Below are 19,280 nucleotides of genomic sequence, written 5' to 3' on the forward strand. Positions count from 1 at the left end.
GCATCTCAGTCTTGTCAGGATTGAGTCTCAGTTTATTAGCTCTCATCCAGTCCATTATCGCAGCCAGGCAGCGGTTTAGTACATTAACAGCCTCACCTGAAGAAGATGAAAAGGAGAAGTAGAGCTGCGTATCATCAGCATATTGCTGGAAACGCACTCCAAATCTCCTAATGACCCCACCCAGTGGCTTCATATAGATATTAAAGAGCATCTACCTCTATCTGGATAACTTCCTCATGTCATTCATGAGAGACCGGCCTCTACATGACATTCAGATCTCACTAGCTCCCCTAAAAGATCATGTGTTCTTGGTGAACACAGCAAAAGGGGGCTGCAGTATATGCACTATGGCCACAGAGTTGCCATAAATACAGTCAACTCTCATATTTCTGTTTCTAGAAAGGTCCCAGAAACCTAATTTCTGATATCTCCAAATGGCATGTTCTTTGCCCACACTCTGGTGGTATTGTGCCTTGGAATCATTCCCTGGGCTCATCTCCATTGTACACCACTGCAGTGGCATCTAACATAGCCCAGTCCAGCACATGCACATTCCCCTGCCTCTCCAAGTCATCATGTCATTTCAGTGGTGGTTATCTCTTTCCAAACCCAACAATCCCATTTCTGGGCCCCACAAACATAGTCCTGACAGTGGATGTTAGCCTTTAGGGCTAGATAGCCTATTGCTTTCACCTGCCAGCTCAAGGCTCTGGTTCCTCAGGGAAGCTAGGCACAGCATCAGCTGGCTAGAGCTATGTGTAGTCAGACTAGCCTGGTTCATTTTTCTTTCTCTCCTACAACTCAGACATGTCTTGGTATGCAAAATCAATGTAACAAAGATGAATATCAGCAGGCAAAGAACCATGAAATCAAAATTTCTCCAATCAGAGGCTGAACTCCTACTAATCTTAGCAGAAGCCAACTTTCAGTACATTTTATTCAAGGGATCATCAACATCCAAGCAGATTTCCTGAGCAGAGTTGAGGCAGATCTGGAAGAAAGTTCACTTTCCCCTCCAGCCTTCCAGACCATCTGTCAACACTTTGAGACTCTCATTCTGGACCTGTTTCTGCCCCAAGTGAATCACAAGCTGTCCAGATTCTAAGTCTCTTGAGCAGAGGGAATGGGTACGCTGACCCTCTCTTGTCCCAGTGTGCTGTGTGCCTTTCCTCCCACTCCCCGGACCACTAGAGTCTTGGAAGATTTGAGAGCAAAAAGTCAATGTGATATTCATAGGCCCTCATTCACCCAGGAGACCTTGGTTTTCTGAGCTCCTGACTCTAGCAGAATCTGACCTATTTTTTCTGCCCCAGTCACCAAGCTTCCTCACCCAGATACTTCATCTCAGTCCAGACTGGCTTTACATAGCCACTTGGCTGTTGAATGGCAAAAACAGTGACACTACATGAAAGTTGTATACACCATCCTCATGAAGACCATCTACAACCAGGATCTACAAAGCCTCCTGTAGAGTTCAAATGCAAAAACCATAATCCTTCTTCAGTCACTGTCTTTACACTCCTTCACCATTTTCAGCATGGAGTAGATATGGACCTCAATCTTAATACACCGCACAGACAAGCCTCCACCTTATCATCTGGTCTCTCCAGGAGTAAAAACAAATCTCTTGGCTGTCACTCTCACCTGCATTGCTTCCACTGGGGAGCAGCCCAGCTCAGCCCTTCTGTCATACACTGCTCTCCTTCCTGGAATGTACACATTGTCTTTAAGGTACTGTTGGACTCCGTTCAAGCCAATTAGGGACATTTCTGTCCTCCTCACCCTCAACGCTGCCTTATTACCATTACTATTGCCATTGGCTCATTGAGCATCCATGCTGGGAGCCCTCTTGAATGAAAAGCATCTCTCCATCTTTCACAGACACAAAGTGATTCTGCATTTTGACCCAAATTTCCAGCCAAAGATGAACTCTGTCTTTCATAGGTCTCAAGAGCTAATTTTGCCCCTTTTTTGCCCAAGCCCCTCCCACTCATCAGAGAAGGCCTGGCACAAGCTTGCACAAAACCTGGCACAAAAGCCTTAAGGTTTACATCTCACGCACCAAGATATCCAATCGACTTCTTTATTTTTTGTGTCATTTTATGCAAAAGGCTTCTAGCAGTACCATCCCCACTTGGATTAAGGCTTGCATTCACTTGGCCTATGATGCTCAGCATTTATGTAAACCATATTGGACCACAGCACACTCTACTACGTTTTCAGCCACCTCTGTAGCATTCTCCACCAGTGCAGGGTGGCCATCTGAAAGTTTTCTTCCATCTACATCCAACATTGCAGGCTAAATGCTTTTGCTTCTACAGAAGCAGCATTGGGTAGAATATGCATGTTCTCTCCACCACTTAACATGTTAAAGCTGGCAAATACTCACACGCTACACATCCTAGGCTAGGGTAAAGCTCTTACTTGGTAGATGTCTCCTTCTACCCATCCAGAGAAAGCAACTTTGGGTACTTACTATAAAAATACCTCCTCTGGAGGGGTGCATGAGTCATTTAGATCTCTCCCTGCTTGCCTGTGTTGTGCCCTTTTTCTCAGTCCTCACCAAATTAATAGTTTATGTTGGCTCTTTTCCAAGGGCAGGGCTGAAATTATTTCACACACCTTCTTGCCTCTATTCCCCATTGGGAGGTTTATGTTCTCAGATCTCTGTCTGCTGGCTTGTCCATGAATGGAAACTGGGGATTGACCAGCAGGAAGGGGAAAGTTTACAAAAGCTGATCACATGGTTCCTTACCTCTTTTGGACAGAAGGAAGGCTTAATGATTTAATTTATATATGCTTGTTCATCCCTCCAGAGAAATTACTATCCTGTTAAAGACCCAAACTTCTTATTTTAAACAATAAAACAAGTAACATAACATAATTTAGTGCCAACAAATGTAAATTCATCACAGACGTGTTAATACTTTTATTTTGTTAGTGCCATGTTTCTTCTTCCTTGTATCATTTAGCTGATTGTGCATTTCAGGATTTGGACAGAAAATTAGAATAACGAATGAACTAAAGCTTACCTTAAAATCTTCCAGTATTACTTTGTAGCTTTTTATGTGCTCTGTTGGTAATTCTGAATTGTGTGCCCAAAGGTCTTCAATTCTTTCTGGTTTCTCAAATGTTTATCCAGTTCATATTTGGTCCAATTTGTACCTCAAGGTAAACTATAGTAAACCACGTCTAGGCTGTTTTGCTCCTTCCTGTGAGCACACAAAGAAAACCATGATCCCTTGGGATTGTGATTTGTTCCTTCTCAGTGCGTGCAGAGAGGAGTGAATTGGCAGCAATTGGCTTGTGCCGAGTAAGACATAGTTTATGGGTTACTGTGATGTGTGGACATTGTCTTTGTGCCAATAGAAGGATGTTTGTGCACTGAGGTTTTCCCAGCCCCTATCCATTGGAGGTATCTGTGCCCACCCACAGGGTAGTCCAGGGTACTGTCAGGAAGTGCCTGGGACATGTGACACAAGGAAATAGCTGAAAATCAGACACAGGAACCTCATATGAGTAGAGCTCCACAACTGTGGTGAAAATATAATAAGCTGAATAATTGATCATCTGATGCTCTTTAAAGGTATCCCAGAGTTTGGTATCTGACACATATCACTTTACCCTGCCTAATCATAGTAAACAACAGTGTCATAAGAGTGAATGTCCACATAATGGAGCTATTCTTTCCTTTTGTCAACTAAAAAAGGAGCCTTTTTTAATTTAATTTCCCTAATTCGTAAGAAATTCATCAATAGCCCAATAATTTGTTTATACTTTGAGAAGTTTAGGCTAATTGTTCCATCAACTTTAGAGGCCCATTAACCTTCTTAATCCAAATACTCTGGTTTATGGATCAGGCCTTTTCTAGATTAAATTAATTATACATGCTTTCCTGAGTTGGAGATTTTATTAAATGGATATTAATATGAAGTAGCAAATAGTGCTGTTGTTAAGTGTCACATTTAGAAGAGTTTTCACACTGATTTTAACATTTCTGATGGAAGAAAGAATATAGTTCTTTGCTATGGGATTTCCATTCTGACAGTACAAATGTCTGGCAAGAAGTTTAGTTTCTAGAAAACAGATATATGAAGATCTTTTTACTGTGCACGTTAAAAGTGTTTATTCTGATGGGTATAACTAGTGTTTACATTTATGATACTTTCAATTTGTTACTAAATGTTTGGCACTTGCATTAATTTTTTGTCAAATTATAGAGAAACATGGATGGTTTTTAGATCTTAATAAAATGCAAGAATACGTATTGTGTGATAATTTCCCATCACAAGTAAAATAAAAATTATGTTTCTCAAAAAGGCTAATTTGGGACACATAATATGTTGATATTTTCTCTCGCTAAATAATGCCTTACTTAATATTTTTACATAGACTCCATCACAACAGAGCAGCATTCTAGACAATGGACAGGAAGATGTTTCCACTGGCAGCCAATGGAATCCATACCCCCTTGGAAGGCGAGATGTACCACCAGAGACTGTTACTAAAAAGGTAACAACTATCACAAAGAATTAATATTGCAAGAATGTATGTGCATAAATATTGCCACTCAAGTCTGGTGATGATGTACACCAGCAATCTCCTATAGTTAAGAGATTGGGAGTGGGTGATGGGTTTGTGAGCTTTCCCTGCTGCACATTTTTCTACTGCTTTAAGCATGCTTAATTATTACATTGGCACTAACATTAACATAGTTCCCTCTTGACCACAATTTGAAACTAGGCTTGAGGTTAATTAGCAAGCACTAGTTAAGGACTTTTAGCATTAACCATGGTTAATAAGTGCCTCACTTAACCAAAGTTAAGGTGGACTAGGAGATATCACCTGGAGGGGGAGGGGGGACCCACGATCTCACAGCCCTTTCCTAATCTCATGGTTACTAATAAGGGACTGCTAGCATTGCATTTGCACCATTGTTTCATCAATTTCAATATATTCTAGCATCACTACCCTGTATTTGTTTCAAGAGCGGCAGAAACAGGCTTACTTCACCTAATTACTATTTTTGTAGCTTTTCAGCCAGTATCTTTACAATTAAAAATATTCCAATGTTTGTTTGAGGGGGTTTTTTGGTCAGTTTTTGTAATTTCTAATCCTTTATTGTAAATTGCTTCAGGACCCTTCGTAGGAAGTGATTCATAAGTGAAATAAATAATAAGTAAACGAATGACACCTAATTTTGTCAGTTCTAATTCTTTATCCTTCTGCATTGATGCTGTATGTTAAATTATTACCTTGCATGCCAGAATCTAAATAACTCCTTAGCACAATCCATTGTTGTATTCTTTGCCAGCAGTTTGAATTGTGCTGTCACTAGAAGATTCCCAGTTTGAAATAATTAACTTTTGTGATGGATGGTAAAAGAATAGATACAATGCAAATACAATCATGGGAAGCATGCCCACACAATGAAGATTATTTCCCCAATAAGAATACGTAATTTTGTTTTTCTGTATTTTCAGCTCATCCTTATATAGTAGGAGCTGGGTTATGAATGCCTAAGCTATAGCAATATGACACTTTGCAAACAAAAAAATCTATTAAAATGGATGAGAAAATGAATTATGAAAATTATTTACCTATTATTCTCAGCTGATAGTTTTCAGTATGCTGCTCTAGCAGTGCTAATCTCCTTTAATTGAATTTGACTTCAGGTGGTTCATTTCTGCTATAGTCGCTGTGCGAGTCATTTGAAACTAAGTTCTCAGTACTTTTTGTAACAGTTAAAAGTCTAACTACTGATATTATTTATGACTGTAAATTGTTTTTATATGATTATTTTAATGATGTATGATTTGCCTGTAGTATGTGTATTTTTACTTGATTATTTTGTGAACCGTCATGGGATCTGAAGGGTGGTTTAAAAATAAATGATTAATAATAATAAAACATGTAAGTATATAAAATAAATTAAAAATAATTTGTTTCCTAGTAATTTAAACAGAGGTCAACATAATTAGAGTAGGATCTCTTCCAGATCAGCATATATAAAATTGTCTGTATGAAATCCTACTTTTCAAGCTTGCAGGGCATGTAATATAAATTAATTTTGAATAGACACAATCCAATAAAAGTGTGTCCAAATTCAAATTGATTGGATCCAGACTTTGCTTCCACTGGCAGTGGAGAAGGAGATGACGTTTAACAGCTTTAACAGTTTTTAACAGAAGCAAAAGCTGAGAGTAGCCAAACGTGCACCCTGGACTTCAGGAAAGCTGATTTTAATAAACTCAGAACAATTGTAAGTATGGTTCCATGGCAAGCCACCCTGATGACAGTTCAAGATGGGTGGGAGTTTCTAAAAAAAGAAATATTAAAAGCACAATGGCAAGCAATTCCAACAAGGAAAAAAGGGGGGAAACAGCAGAAGAAGCCAATGTGGCTTCACAAAAAGTTTAGAGAGGACCTGAAAATAAAAAAGGACACATACAGGAAGTGGAAAGAAGGCCAGGCCACAAAAGAAGAGTACAGGCAGGTATCACAGAATTGCAAGGATGGTCTTAGCTCATTCTAAAGCTGAGAATGAGCTGAGGTTAGCAAGAGATGCTAAAAGCAACAAAAAAGCTTTCTTCGGGTATGTCCATAGTAAAAGACAGAGAAAAGAAACGGTGGCTCAGCTATTCAATGAGGATGGCAAAATGATAACAGATGACAAAGAAAAAGCAGAAATGCTCAATTCCTCCTTTGGCTCAGTCTTCTCCCAAAAAAGGGCCTATGACCCTTCCCGGAAACGTGAAGTAGAAGGGTCAGGATTGGAGCTTGAGTTTGATAGACAAACAGTCAAGGAATACCTAATCACTTTGAACAAGTTCAAATCGGCAGGGACTGATAAACTGCATCCTAGAGTATTGAAGGAACTGGCTGAACAACTCTCAGAACCGCTGTCTATTATCTTTGCGAAATCATGGAGGACCGGTGAAGTGCTGGATGACTGGAGGAGAGCTAATGTTATCCCTATCTTCAGAAAGGGCAAAAAGGAGGAACCGGGGAACTACAGACCAGTCAGCCTAACATCAATCCCTGGAAAAACTCGGAGCAGATTATCAAGCAGTCAATCTGTAAGCACCTTGAAAACAATGCAGTGATTACTAGGAGCCAACATGGATTTATGAAGAACAAATCCTGCCAAACTAATCTCATTTTTTGACTGGGTAACCTCCCTTGTAGACTGTGGGAATGCTGTGGACATAATATATATCGACTTCAGCAAAGCTTTTGACAAAGTGCCCCATGATATTCTGATTAGCAAGCTAGCTAAATGTAGGCTGGATGGAACAACTAGAGAGCAACAAGAGGTAAAAAACCAGGATGCTGAAAGAGTCTTTATTATGTACAAAAGTACTATATTAAAAATAGGTAGGAATTATGGTTGAAAATACAACAGAAATCTTGTGAAAAATTAATATCCAAAAGATGCTTGGAAATATATGATAGAAATTCAAAGCCCAAAGCGTTTCAGCTTGTACAACCAAGCCTTCATCAGGGGACATATAAATTCTTCATCCAACCCCTGATGAAGGCTTGGTTGTACAAGCTGAAACGCGTTGGGCTTTGAATTTCTATCATATATTTCCAAGCATCTTTTGGATATTAATTTTTCACAAGATTTCTGTTGTATTTTCAACCATAATTCCTACCTATTTTTAATATAGTACTTTTGTACATAATAAAGACTCTTTCAGCATCCTGGTTTTTTACCTCTTGTTGCTCGCTTTTGTGGATGCTACACACTCTACTTTTTGGATGGAACAACTATCAGGTGGATCCACAGTTGGCTCCAGAATCGTACTGAAAGAGTAATCAATGGTTCTTTCTCAAAGTGGGCAGAAGTAACGAGTGGGGTACCACAGGGTTCGGTCCTGGGCCCAGTGCTCTTTAACATTTTTATTCGCAACTTGGATGAGGAGGTAGAGAGCATGCTTATCAAATTCACAGATGATACAAAATTGGGGGGCCATAGCTAATACCCTGGAAGACAGAAACAATATTCAAAGGGACCTTGATAGGCTGGAGCACTGGGTTGAAATTCACAATGAAATTCAACAGGGATAAATGCAAAGTTCTACACTTAGGAAAAAGAAACCAAATGCACAGTTATAAGATGGGGGATACTTGGCTCAACAATACAACATGTGAAAAGGATCTTGGAATTGTCGTTGATCACAAGCTGAATATGAGCCAACACGGTGATGTGGCTGCAAAAAAGGCAAATGCTATATTAGGCTGCATTAACAGAAGTATATTTTCCAAATTGCATGAAGTATTAGTTCCCCTCTATTCAGCACTGGTTAGGCCTCATCTTGGATACTGCATCCAGTTCTGGTCTCCGCACTTCCAGAAGGATGCAGACAAACTGGAAGAGGTTCAGAGGAGAGCAACAAGGATGATCAGGGGACTGGAAACTAAGCCCTATGAGGAGAGACTGAAAGAACTGGGCATGTTTAGCCTGGAGAAGAGAAGACTGAGGGGAGATATGATAGCACTCTTCAAGTACATGAAAGGTTGTCACATAGAGGAGAGGCAGGATCTCTTCTCGGTCATCCCAGAGTGCAGGACACGGAATAATGGGCTCAAGTTGCAGGAAGCCAGATTTCAACTGGACATCAGGAAAAACTTCCTAACTGTTAGAGCCATATGACAGTGGAATCAATTGCCTAGAGAGGTAGTGGGCTCTCCAACACTGGAGGCATTCAAGAGGCAGCTGGACAGCCATCTGTCGGGAATGCTTTGATTTGGATTCCTGCATTGAGCAGGGGTTGGACTTGATGGCCTTATAGGCCCGTTCCAACTCTACTATTCCATGATTCTATGACTTTCCCCCGCAGCTCCTAGCTTCTCCCCTCACAATGTGGGAGGTGACACAGAGGCTCTAGGGAGAGAGACAATCAGGAAAAGTCACTTCCCCCACTCTGATGACAGGATCCTTCCACTGGATCAAAAGCCTTCCATGGATGGAAGGAGCCTTTCCATCTGCCAAAGGAGGTCTGGATCCAATTCATTGAAATCTGTGAGCTGTATGTCCATGTTTATGCTGTTAACCATTTGTTTCAACTTTCCCTTTCTAACTTTCTAACTAGGGTACAACTGGATTGTACCCTAGTGTAAATGTTATTGTTGTCACTTAGCTGAAGGTGCTATTATAAATATATATATGGTTTTCTACCATCTAACCCATATAAAATAAGTGGAAGATGGCTATTGCAGTGATTCCCAACCTGGGGGCCGCGATCCCCAGGGCAGCCGCAAAGTAATCCAGAGGGAGCCGCAAACAGTCAAGAAATGAATTATTTATTATTATTATTATTTTTTAAAAAGTCTTCATTCCCTGGACACTGGCTGCTCCCTACTGCTGCTGCAGATGACACCTCCCCTTGTTCCAAATGAGAGGGAAAGTGGCAGAGCGTCTTTCAGACACACTGAGGGCAGGCTATAAAACAACTGGCAGATGCCAAAGGAGGAAGATGGTGGAGCTACCAGGAAGAAGAGGAAATTACTATCGCCGACTCCTACTTATTCACACTGCTGCCGCCACTGATGCCCTTACTCAGAATGAGAAGAGAGGGCTTTCCATGAAACAAAAAGAACCAAGGCTGCAAGGAAAGGCTGCTTTCCCTCTTCCTTTTGGCAGCCTGCCTGCCTGCCTTTTTTGGCTCCTGCTTTGCTGCCACCTCCTTTCAAAAATTATTCTTATTCGCGAGACCGCCCAGATCTCGCCTTCAGCTCAGACAGAGCCAAGGAGCAGTGAGGAAACTCAGGACTTGCTTGCACCCCATCTCTGAGGCCAAGTGTGCATGCCAGCATCCCCCCTTTCTTCCACCTCCACTCTGCCCCCCAATCTCTCTCTCCAAGATGCTGCAGCAGTTGAGGGCTTTCCCCCTGCCACATGCCCAAATTCATGCACACCTGCAGATGCTTGCAGGAGGGGCAGCTGTGTTTGTGTGTGTGCTGATCTGCCTTATGCTCCACTCTCATTCCCCAAGTGCATGCTAATCAAGCCATCAGTTCTGATGATCATGCCAAGGCCTAAAAGAACTAACCCCCTCCTCAATCTATCCATTTCTTTGTCTTCACAATCTAGCATTCCCACATTGCTGCTGCTTCTTTTTTTTTTTAAAGCTCAGCAGGCTGACTGAGGCTGGGGTCCACATACTGCAACTGAAATGTGTTTAATTATTGCATGTATATTCCACCTTTCCTCCTAGTTGCTCAAGGTGGTGCATATGGTTCTCCCCCTTTCCATTTTATCCTTACACCAACCCCGTGAGATAGGTCAGGCTGAGGGACTGGGTCTGGCCCAAGGTCACCCAGTGGGCTTCATGGCTGGGTGCGGATTTGAACCTGGGTCTTAGTCCAACACTGTAACCCACTGGTGTTGGGAGACAGGACTGTACATCTTCAGACTGTGGAGGGGAGAAGGGGATACCAATTTGATTAGAACTTTGCATTAAGAAAAGAAAGCAACACCTCCCTGTCTTCAGGGAGTTTTTAATGGAAACAGATATTTGGAGATGTGATTTTGCCACGTACCATTTTTTTTTCAGTTTACAGAGACTAAAATTACAATTAGCGTGGGGGGAGGTACAAAACTTTTTGAGCTTACAAAGGGGGTCCTATACTCAAAAAAAGGTTGGGAACCACTGTGCTAGTGAATAACATGGACTGGTGGTAAATTTTTCATTTGGAAGCCAATGGACTAATTTTGCTTTATTGCTAAAGTAGTTAAACTGACTGCTTTAGTTGGGGACTAGGAAAAGATTTTTCCAGGTCAGATTGCATATCAGCTTCAAAGCACAATTCTCTGCATTTTTTCTTTAATGGACCTTACTCCCTAGTAAGTCAGTTTAGGATTACAGCATTAGCTTTTATTGCCATCTCCAGCAGTGGGTGACAGTTCACTAGGCACGTCTGACCTGGTACACCCGTATTATTTGTACATGTAACCCATTAAGACCATAACACATTTTTCCTGCATAAGAAGTACATATATAAGAAGTGAAGTGTGTAATCCCACATATGTATATTTTACTGCTTTTTCATACACAGAGATGCTGCAATTCACCATGTCTTCCCAGCACATGTACACATTGGGCTGGTTTAGATGTAAGACTAAACCATAGTTTAGTTTTACATTAATGAGTTGTTCGAGCCTCAGGCTCATGTAGTCCCCTTTCCCTCTTCTCTTCTGGCACATGCCAGTGGAAGGTAACTGAAGGTAACTGCTTCTGGTTTAAACCAGACAGAATTCCCAATTATGCCTCCTCATTCAGCCTCCCCCCCCAATGCCCTGCTCATCAATTAAGCTTTTAAATAGGTTGGATTTGTTTAAAACCTAATTGCAGCACAGGGAGCCATTTTCAGGGGAGTCACCCCTGAAAAACCCTCCTCCCTGCATATCCTGCAACCCTCCACCAAAACTAGTTTCCTCGCAGCAGTTAGACTTTTTAAAAGCTTCCACTGATGCCAATAGGAACCTGTGAAAAGTCTGAGTCATCATAAAATCATGGGAAGACAGAGCTGAAGAGACGAGACTGCTGGGGAGGGAAGGAGGCAAGAGAGTGAGAAGGAGACAAAAAGAGACAGAAAACTGGATTGCTCTGTGTGTGTGTGTGTGTGTGTGTGTGTGTGTGTGTGTGTGTGTGTGTGTGAGTGAGAGAGAGAGAGAGAGAGAGAGAGAGAGACAGGGCTGACCCTCCCCACTTTTGGTAGTGCCTGCCACTGACATGTGGCCTATAGAAGGTTTCCCATGAGGGAATACAGCTCTTGAAAAAGATCGCCCTCTCCTGTTTTAAACTATAATTAGTGAACAAGCCATGATCATAAACCATAACTATCATGGCTTGTTATGATCTGCTTATAGTTTAAACTAGTCAAGAGTAATGTAGCACAGACACTTATATAGGTCTGCAGTGACAATTAAAATATTACAAGTTTTTAACAGTAAACATTAAAGTGCTTAAATTTTCAGCAGTATTTAAAATCTATGTAACAGATGACCCTTTCATACATTTTTCATTGTTATGTATTTTCATTAAGTTATATAATACAGTAACATTTCTGTTTTACAATTAATTTTCTATATGTTAAATTTCAAATTAACTGAAGGAGTACCTTTTTCACTGCTTGGTGAAAAATTGCTTCACTATGGGGGGGAAAGGCAGACCTCCGTATATTTATACTAAAGCATTTTTTTCTTGACTGTACAAGTTTCAAGAAAACTGCTTTTTTTTCAGTTTTCTAAATTTTTGACCTAATTGGTCAATGTTACACACAGGCAGGTAGCCATATCCAGACCCTGATGGGATCACAAAGTCTACAACATCGGACCCGAGAGCAGCCATATGAGAGCAGCATGAATAAAGTGACCATCCAGCAGTATCAGCCACCACTACCTATCCAGATCCCTTCTCAGAGCACTCGGGCACCACAAGCAGGGAGATGTGTAATTCAAACTAAAGGGCAGAGGAGTATGGATGGTTATCCAGAACAGGTGAGCATGCAGCAAAACAGCATGATGATGAAAGGTGTGAATGGACGTGTGTGGAAGATTGTGCAAAAAGGTAGGTTTATGTTTTAAGTCGGTGAAAAAGTTTTCATACTATTATTTTGTAACTGCTAAATGAAAAGGTATGTACATATAGATTATGATTGCCAGTTATGTATATGTGTGAATTCATCATTTGTATTGCTCATGTGATGAAGTCACTATGGAGGATTTTATTGTTATAGTAGTGAGATTTTTGAGCTCCAAATTGTAACTCACCACTTCACAGAAAACCCTAATAAAGTTGTGTGAATCTGGAAGATGGTAATCTCAATGTGTGCTAAGTGTTGACAAGACCAAGCACTGGAGAAATAAAAATCAATTCATGGTGACTTCACAATGTAGTCATCACATTTCAAAAGGTTGTGTGAGTCATCCCAACAAAATTATGCAATTTGTTTAATTAGTCTGAGGTTTGAATTCTAGTTACATTTATAGTTTCATAAAGACCAATGGAAAGATGTCTTCTTGTCTATAGCCTTCTCCTATGACGAATTTCTGTGGCAAATAATTTGGGTTTGGAGCTGCTCAAAATTATTTTCAGCTTACTGACAAAGAAGCAAAGATTTGATGTTGCCTTCCCATCTCGTATTCTTGCCAAAGTGGAAGTGTTACATTTTAACTAAATCTAACTAAATTTTATAAAAAAAAAAAGTTTGAAGGTTTTGAGAAACATTTCTTTTGAAGTCTGTTTTTAAATGTTCTGTATTGTTTCTATTTTTTAAATATATATTGTATTGTAGTTGATTGAAAACATTCTACATAGTATCATATTCTCAAGTGATTTTCTTAAATAAATAAATATCATTCTAGAATAATCTCATTGAAATACCTGACAGCTAATATTTGTCATGAATTCATAAATTTATAATGATTAATTTAATGCATGCATTTAGGCATCCTTTTGTGTCTTTTAAATATAGTTTTGTGTGAGGATAGAAAAGAATCCAGGCCTTGGATTTAGTATCAGTGGAGGAATAAGTGGGCAAGGAAATCCATTCAAACCTTCTGACAAGGTAAGGCACTCATTTCTTGTTTAAATTGGTGACCAAAAGTATTCAAATTATAGTTTGAATGTTTAGTGAAGGGAAGGTTTGGATATTCATTAAATTTGTTCTTTCTTTTGCTTAAGTTGAAAATGTAATTAGTATAAGAAGAAATGGAAGAAAACAGTTTAACTGACCATGTATTATGATCTCAAAACTTAGGGAGAGAGATGTTATTGAATCTCTGCAAAAATGTGTTGCTTGCAAACATTGGCATTGTTAAGAATGTGGAGGCCATTTGATTGTTAAACTTTTGTCCCTACCCTGGTGAGTCAATGTGTAAACTAAAACAGGGCATTCAAAAAGGCATTCAGCAAATATTGAACCCAGTTCTCCGGTGTTTTAGTGGTGGTTAAAACTGCCTAGGAATTAATGCTGTATTGTTGATTTGAACTAGTCAAAGACCCATCAGGTTTGGTGAGCGGGGCAGACAGAAGGGAAAGGTATGGACAATCCCTTCATATCCCCAATTCAACTTTGCTACTTTCTACTCTTCATTGAGACTGTTGCCTTAGACTAGCCTTCCCCAACCTGGTGCCCTCTAGATGTTTTGGACTACAACTCCCATCATCCCTGACCATTGACCATGCTGCCTGCGGCTGATGGGAATTGTAGTCCAAAACATCTGGAGGATCCCAGATTGGGGAAAGCTTCCTCAGATAAAGCAAGGGATGGGAGCTAGCTCTCCTTTTCCAAAGTTAGTTCTGTTTTCTATTCACCAAACTGGACACAGCCTTCTGAAAAAAGCACTTGTCCCTTGTAAGGCTGAACCATTGCCTTCTTTCTTTCTTCCCTCTCTAATCCAGCTTTTGGTTTAGGGGTACGATAGGAAATGTCAGAAAGTTATTGTCATTCTTCTGTAACTCTGGAAATGACTTCAGGGATCAGGGATCTTTCTCTTTCCCCATGGGGTCCCTAGCAGTGGTGAGTAGGTCACCCAATCCCAGATGTGGTGGGCAGGTTTTGCCCCACTGAAGCACTTTACGCCCCCTGTTCTTTCCCCTGGTGATCCTAGTGTGAAGAGTAGGGAAAAACTTTTGCCCCTCTTGACTACATTCCAGATTACATTTGTTTATTTTGTCCCACAGAATTTAGCGGGAGCCACTGAGAACCAAGCTAGTTCCTATCTATATAGTCCTGTCCCGACTTCTTTCTTAGTCACCCCAGAGTGTGACAGAAGGTTGGAAACTAACTTTTATGTTATACAGCCACAAGAGTGGCTGTATACTGTAGTCAGCATGGATTTTTCGCATTCCACAATGTTACATTGAAAATACCTCCATGCCATTCTGATTCTTCCCATAAGCTCATTTCAAAACAAAACTTTACAAAACTTATAGTCCTGAACTCAGAAACGCTTGCTTAACAATCCTCTAAATTTTCAGGGCGATACATAAAACAGTCAGAGAGAATCAAGAGTTCAAAATGTAAAAAGAGAGAGAGAAAAACCAGAGCCCTTTTGGATTTTTTTTGTCAAAGTTCTCATAATTTGTTGAAATTAATTAAAAATCAGCCATGTTCACAAAGTACCCATAATCCTATTACTGACCTTGGCCTGTACTGCCCTACAAATTTGTTAAAATGCAAACACAATTTGGATTGATCTTTCACAGTCCAATCCACTTCCTGTGTAGCTTGGAGGAATTTGGTAACATGAAGGACTGTGAAAGGCCAACCCAAATTGTGTTTGCATGTTGACAAATTTGTAGGGCAGTCCAATATCTCAGAGAGGAGGTCAGGTCTCCTGCTCCCCTGGTGCATTCACTATAGCTGCCCAATCTCCCTGCTTTTTAAATTTTGATAGAAATATCTGTTGGCTGTAGGTACGTTCTTAAACCGCAATTTTTTTTGCCTATTAGTGAATTTCTCTACTTTTTAATCCGGGAGGTAAGAAATGGGATCCTGTGCAAGCTTGCTGAGAATGGATTGATCATTTGCATGCTTATTGAGTTCAGTGGGATTTACTCCCCTGCAATTATGCTTAGGATAGGTGAAACTGAACACAGGGGATGGGGAGGGGAGGAGGGAGATGGGAACAGGCAGGAGGGGGAAGAGGAGGGCAGGTTTGATCATTTGCATGTTTATTGAGTTCAGTAGGATTTACTCGCATGCAATCATGCTTAAGATAGGTAAAACTGAGGCTACCTATCAGTGCCCACAAATATTTAGAGTTCTGAAGATTGTCCATACAGTTTAAAATTAAGATGAGAAGTAGAACAACAAAAGCAGCCTGTATCCTGTGAAGCTGAAACAGAGTATTTGTGAAAGATAGTTATAAATTAATTCATTGTTCTCTTCTCTAATAGTTTTGTTTTTTTTGCATGAGTTGTTTTTCCTTTTTTATTTCTTAACATATTTTCTATGTTGGTATGTTTCTACCACTCTTAGCAACACACACTAATATTTCAAGGCACTGATCAGAACAGCACAATTTAATATTAGCAATACATTTAAAATGTTTTTAAACTGTGTATTTAGTGAGAAAAATGTATGAGAAAATTGAGAGGAATTGCAAGTTAGATACCTAAGCCTATACATTTGAAATGGAAGTTCCACTGAAGTTAGCAGAAAGAAATGGGAGCTATTTCCGAGAGAACATGATCTGGCTGTCTTTTAGACCCATATGGATTTTCTGTCCCCTCCATGTTTAAAATTTATGTACACAATATATCTGCAGATATTGCCCTGATGGACTCTCTCACTTTTCTGTTATATGTGTTGTACACTCTCAAAATTAAAAAAAATATATGAAGAATCTAAATATACACACATTTCAGAGCATTGAGCAGATCACGGAAAACCAAAGAATGATAATAATGGATGATAATATCCAACAAATGAAGAATAGTGCTTAGTGAAAAATTCAGAATAAAAATACCAAGTGGTGTGATACTGCATATTTGTATTCCAGGTAGAATGCTGTATTAACTATACAACTGAATAAACAGGAAACTATAGCACATATTAGCTTAGAGAGGACCTGAAAACAAAAAGGACACATACAGGAAATGGAAAGAAGGCCAGGCCACAAAGGAAGAGTACAGGCAGGTATCACGGAATTGCAGGAAGGCTAAAGGTGAGAATGAGCTGAGGCTAGTGAGGGATGCTAAAAGCAACAAAAAAGCTTTCTTCAGGTATGTCCATAGTAAAAGACAGAGAAAAGAAATGGTGGCACAGCTACTCAATGAGGATGGCAAAATGATAACAGATGACAAAGAAAAGGCAGAAGTCCTCAATTCCTCCTTTGGCTCAGTCTTCTCCCAAAAAAGGATCTGTGACCCTCCCAGGAAACATGAAGAGAAGGGGCAGGATTGGAGCTTGAGATTGATAGACAAACAGTCAAGGAATACCTAATCACTTTGAACGAGTTCAAATCGGCAAGGCCTGATAAATTGCATCCTGGAGTATTGAAGGAACTGGCTGAACAACTCTCAGAACCGCTGTCTATTATCTTTGCGAAATCATGGAGGACCGGTGAAGTGCTGGATGACTGGAGGAGAGCTAATGTTATCCCTATCTTCAGAAAGGGCAAAAAGGAGGAACCGGGGAACTACAGACCAGTCAGCCTAACATCAATCCCTGGAAAAACTCGGAGCAGATTATCAAGCAGTCAATCTGTAAGCACCTTGAAAACAATGCAGTGATTACTAGGAACCAACATGGATTTATGAAGAACAAATCCTGTCAAACCAATCTTATTTTTTGATCGGGTAACCTCCCTTGTAGACTGTGGGAATGCTGTGGACATAATATATATCGACTTCAGCAAAGCTTTTGACAAAGTGCCCCATGATATTCTGATTAGCAGCTAGCTAAATGTGGGCTGGATGAAACAACTATCAGGTGGATTCACAGTTGGCTCCAGAATCGTACTGAAAGACTGCTTATCAACGGTTCCTTCTCAAACTGGACAGAAGTAACAAGTGGGGTACCACAGTCCTGGGCCTGATGCTCTTCAACATTTTTATTCACAACTTGGATGAGGAGGTACAGAGCATGCTTATCAAATTCACAGATGATACAAAATTGGGGGGGCATAGCTAATACCGTGGAAGACAGAAGCAAAATTCAAAGGGACCTTGATAGGCTGGAGCATTGGGCTGAAAACAACAGAATGCAATTCAACAGGGATAAATGCAAAGTTCTACACTTAGGAAAAAGAAACCAAATGCACAGTTATAAGATGCGGGATACTTGGCTCAGCAATACGACATGTGAAAAGGATCTTGGAATTGTTGTTGATCACAAGCTGAATATAAACCAACAGTGTGATGTGGCTGCAAAAAAGGCAAGTGCTATATTAGGCTGCATTAACAGAAGTATAGTTTCCAAATCGCATGAAGTATTAGTTCCCCTCTATTCAGCACTGGTTAGGCTTCATCTGGAATACTGCATCCAGTTCTGGTCTCCGCACTTCAAGAGGATGCAGACAAACTGGAACAGGTTCAGAGGAGGGCAACAAGGATGATAAGGGGACTGGAAACCAAGCCCTATGAGGAGAGACTGAAAGAACTGGGCATGTTTAGCCTGGAGAAGAGAAGGCTGAGGGGAGATATGATAGCACTCTTCAAGTACATGAAAGGTTGTCACATAAAGGAGGCCTGGGATCTCTTCTCAGTCATCCCAGAGTGCAGGACACGGAATAATGGGCTCAAGTTGCAGGAAGCCAGATTTCAACTGGACATCAGGAAAAACTTCCTGACTGTTAGAGCCATACAACAATGGAATCAATTACCTAGAGAGGTAATGGGCTCTCCGACACTGGAGGCATTCAAGAGGCAGCTGGACAGCCATCTGTCGGGAATGCTTTGATTTGGATTCCTGCATTGAGCAGGGGGTTGGACTTGATGGCCTTATAAGCCCCTTCCAACTCTACTATTCTATGATAAAGATTCTATGATCTCCTATGCTGTAAAGAGAAAGTTCTGAGAAACATAGTTCAAAAAGAACTGGTCTTGAAAACTTTCCTGTAAAAAGATAGCAGTATCGGGTGACTATGGATACAGACTACAAACCATCTATCAAAGTGATAAGAGAGACAGATCGATAGAGAGAAAAATATCCTGTTCCCTATCATGATATAAACTGGAGCACCAGTGGAGATGTTGCATGGGATAAAATGAGGGATAAAGAACAAGCACTACATTAGATGTTCCATCCCTCCAGTCTCTGACAGTTGGATAAATAAATCTCTTTGGGGTTTTTGGATCCAGTGCAGAGTCTCCCTATACTTTTGTCATAGGTCACATGATTTAAAGTCATCTTACAGTACCTTTTTCAGAGGAATGAGCTGTAAATCTTTTGTGCAAATTCAGTTCCAATTCATAGTCTTTCATTTTTAATCACTCTTACAAAAAATTGTTGTTTTGTGGAGACAAATACTAATCAAGAAAGCGGTGATGGTCGTAGGCAAGATAAAGTAGTAGGTTGTATTTTGTGGCAGAGATCCAAAGCAATACAAGGAAAGCATATACATGTGCAGCAGGGCTTCAGAGGTCCCGTTTTACAATCCAGCACACTGAAAATAAGAATGAACATTGACAGATCTATATTTCAACAGTGAACTGTTGGTTTCATTACAAGCTTCTGCTTCTAAATTATAAGTGGACTTTGTTTAGTACAGAACCTTAAACATTCAGCAAGTAGGATCACTTGTAGTTAGCATAGTACAT

The 19,280-nt window shown here is 40.3% G+C and overlaps 1 protein-coding gene across 1 annotated transcript in view; it reads left to right on the plus strand.

The window, feature by feature from the left end:
• LRRC7 (leucine rich repeat containing 7) overlaps nt 1-19,280 on the plus strand; it is a 436,741-nt gene that overhangs the window by 395,755 nt on the left and 21,706 nt on the right. The window contains exons 23-25 of the mRNA XM_061633412.1: nt 4,393-4,512; nt 12,293-12,508; nt 13,486-13,578. Of these exons, the coding sequence (XP_061489396.1) occupies nt 4,393-4,512; nt 12,293-12,508; nt 13,486-13,578 (429 nt within the window). The remainder of the gene's footprint in view (nt 1-4,392; nt 4,513-12,292; nt 12,509-13,485; nt 13,579-19,280) is intronic.

Source organism: Rhineura floridana, chromosome 6 (genome assembly GCF_030035675.1).
Source record: "Rhineura floridana isolate rRhiFlo1 chromosome 6, rRhiFlo1.hap2, whole genome shotgun sequence".
NCBI classification, from domain to species: domain Eukaryota; kingdom Metazoa; phylum Chordata; class Lepidosauria; order Squamata; family Rhineuridae; genus Rhineura; species Rhineura floridana.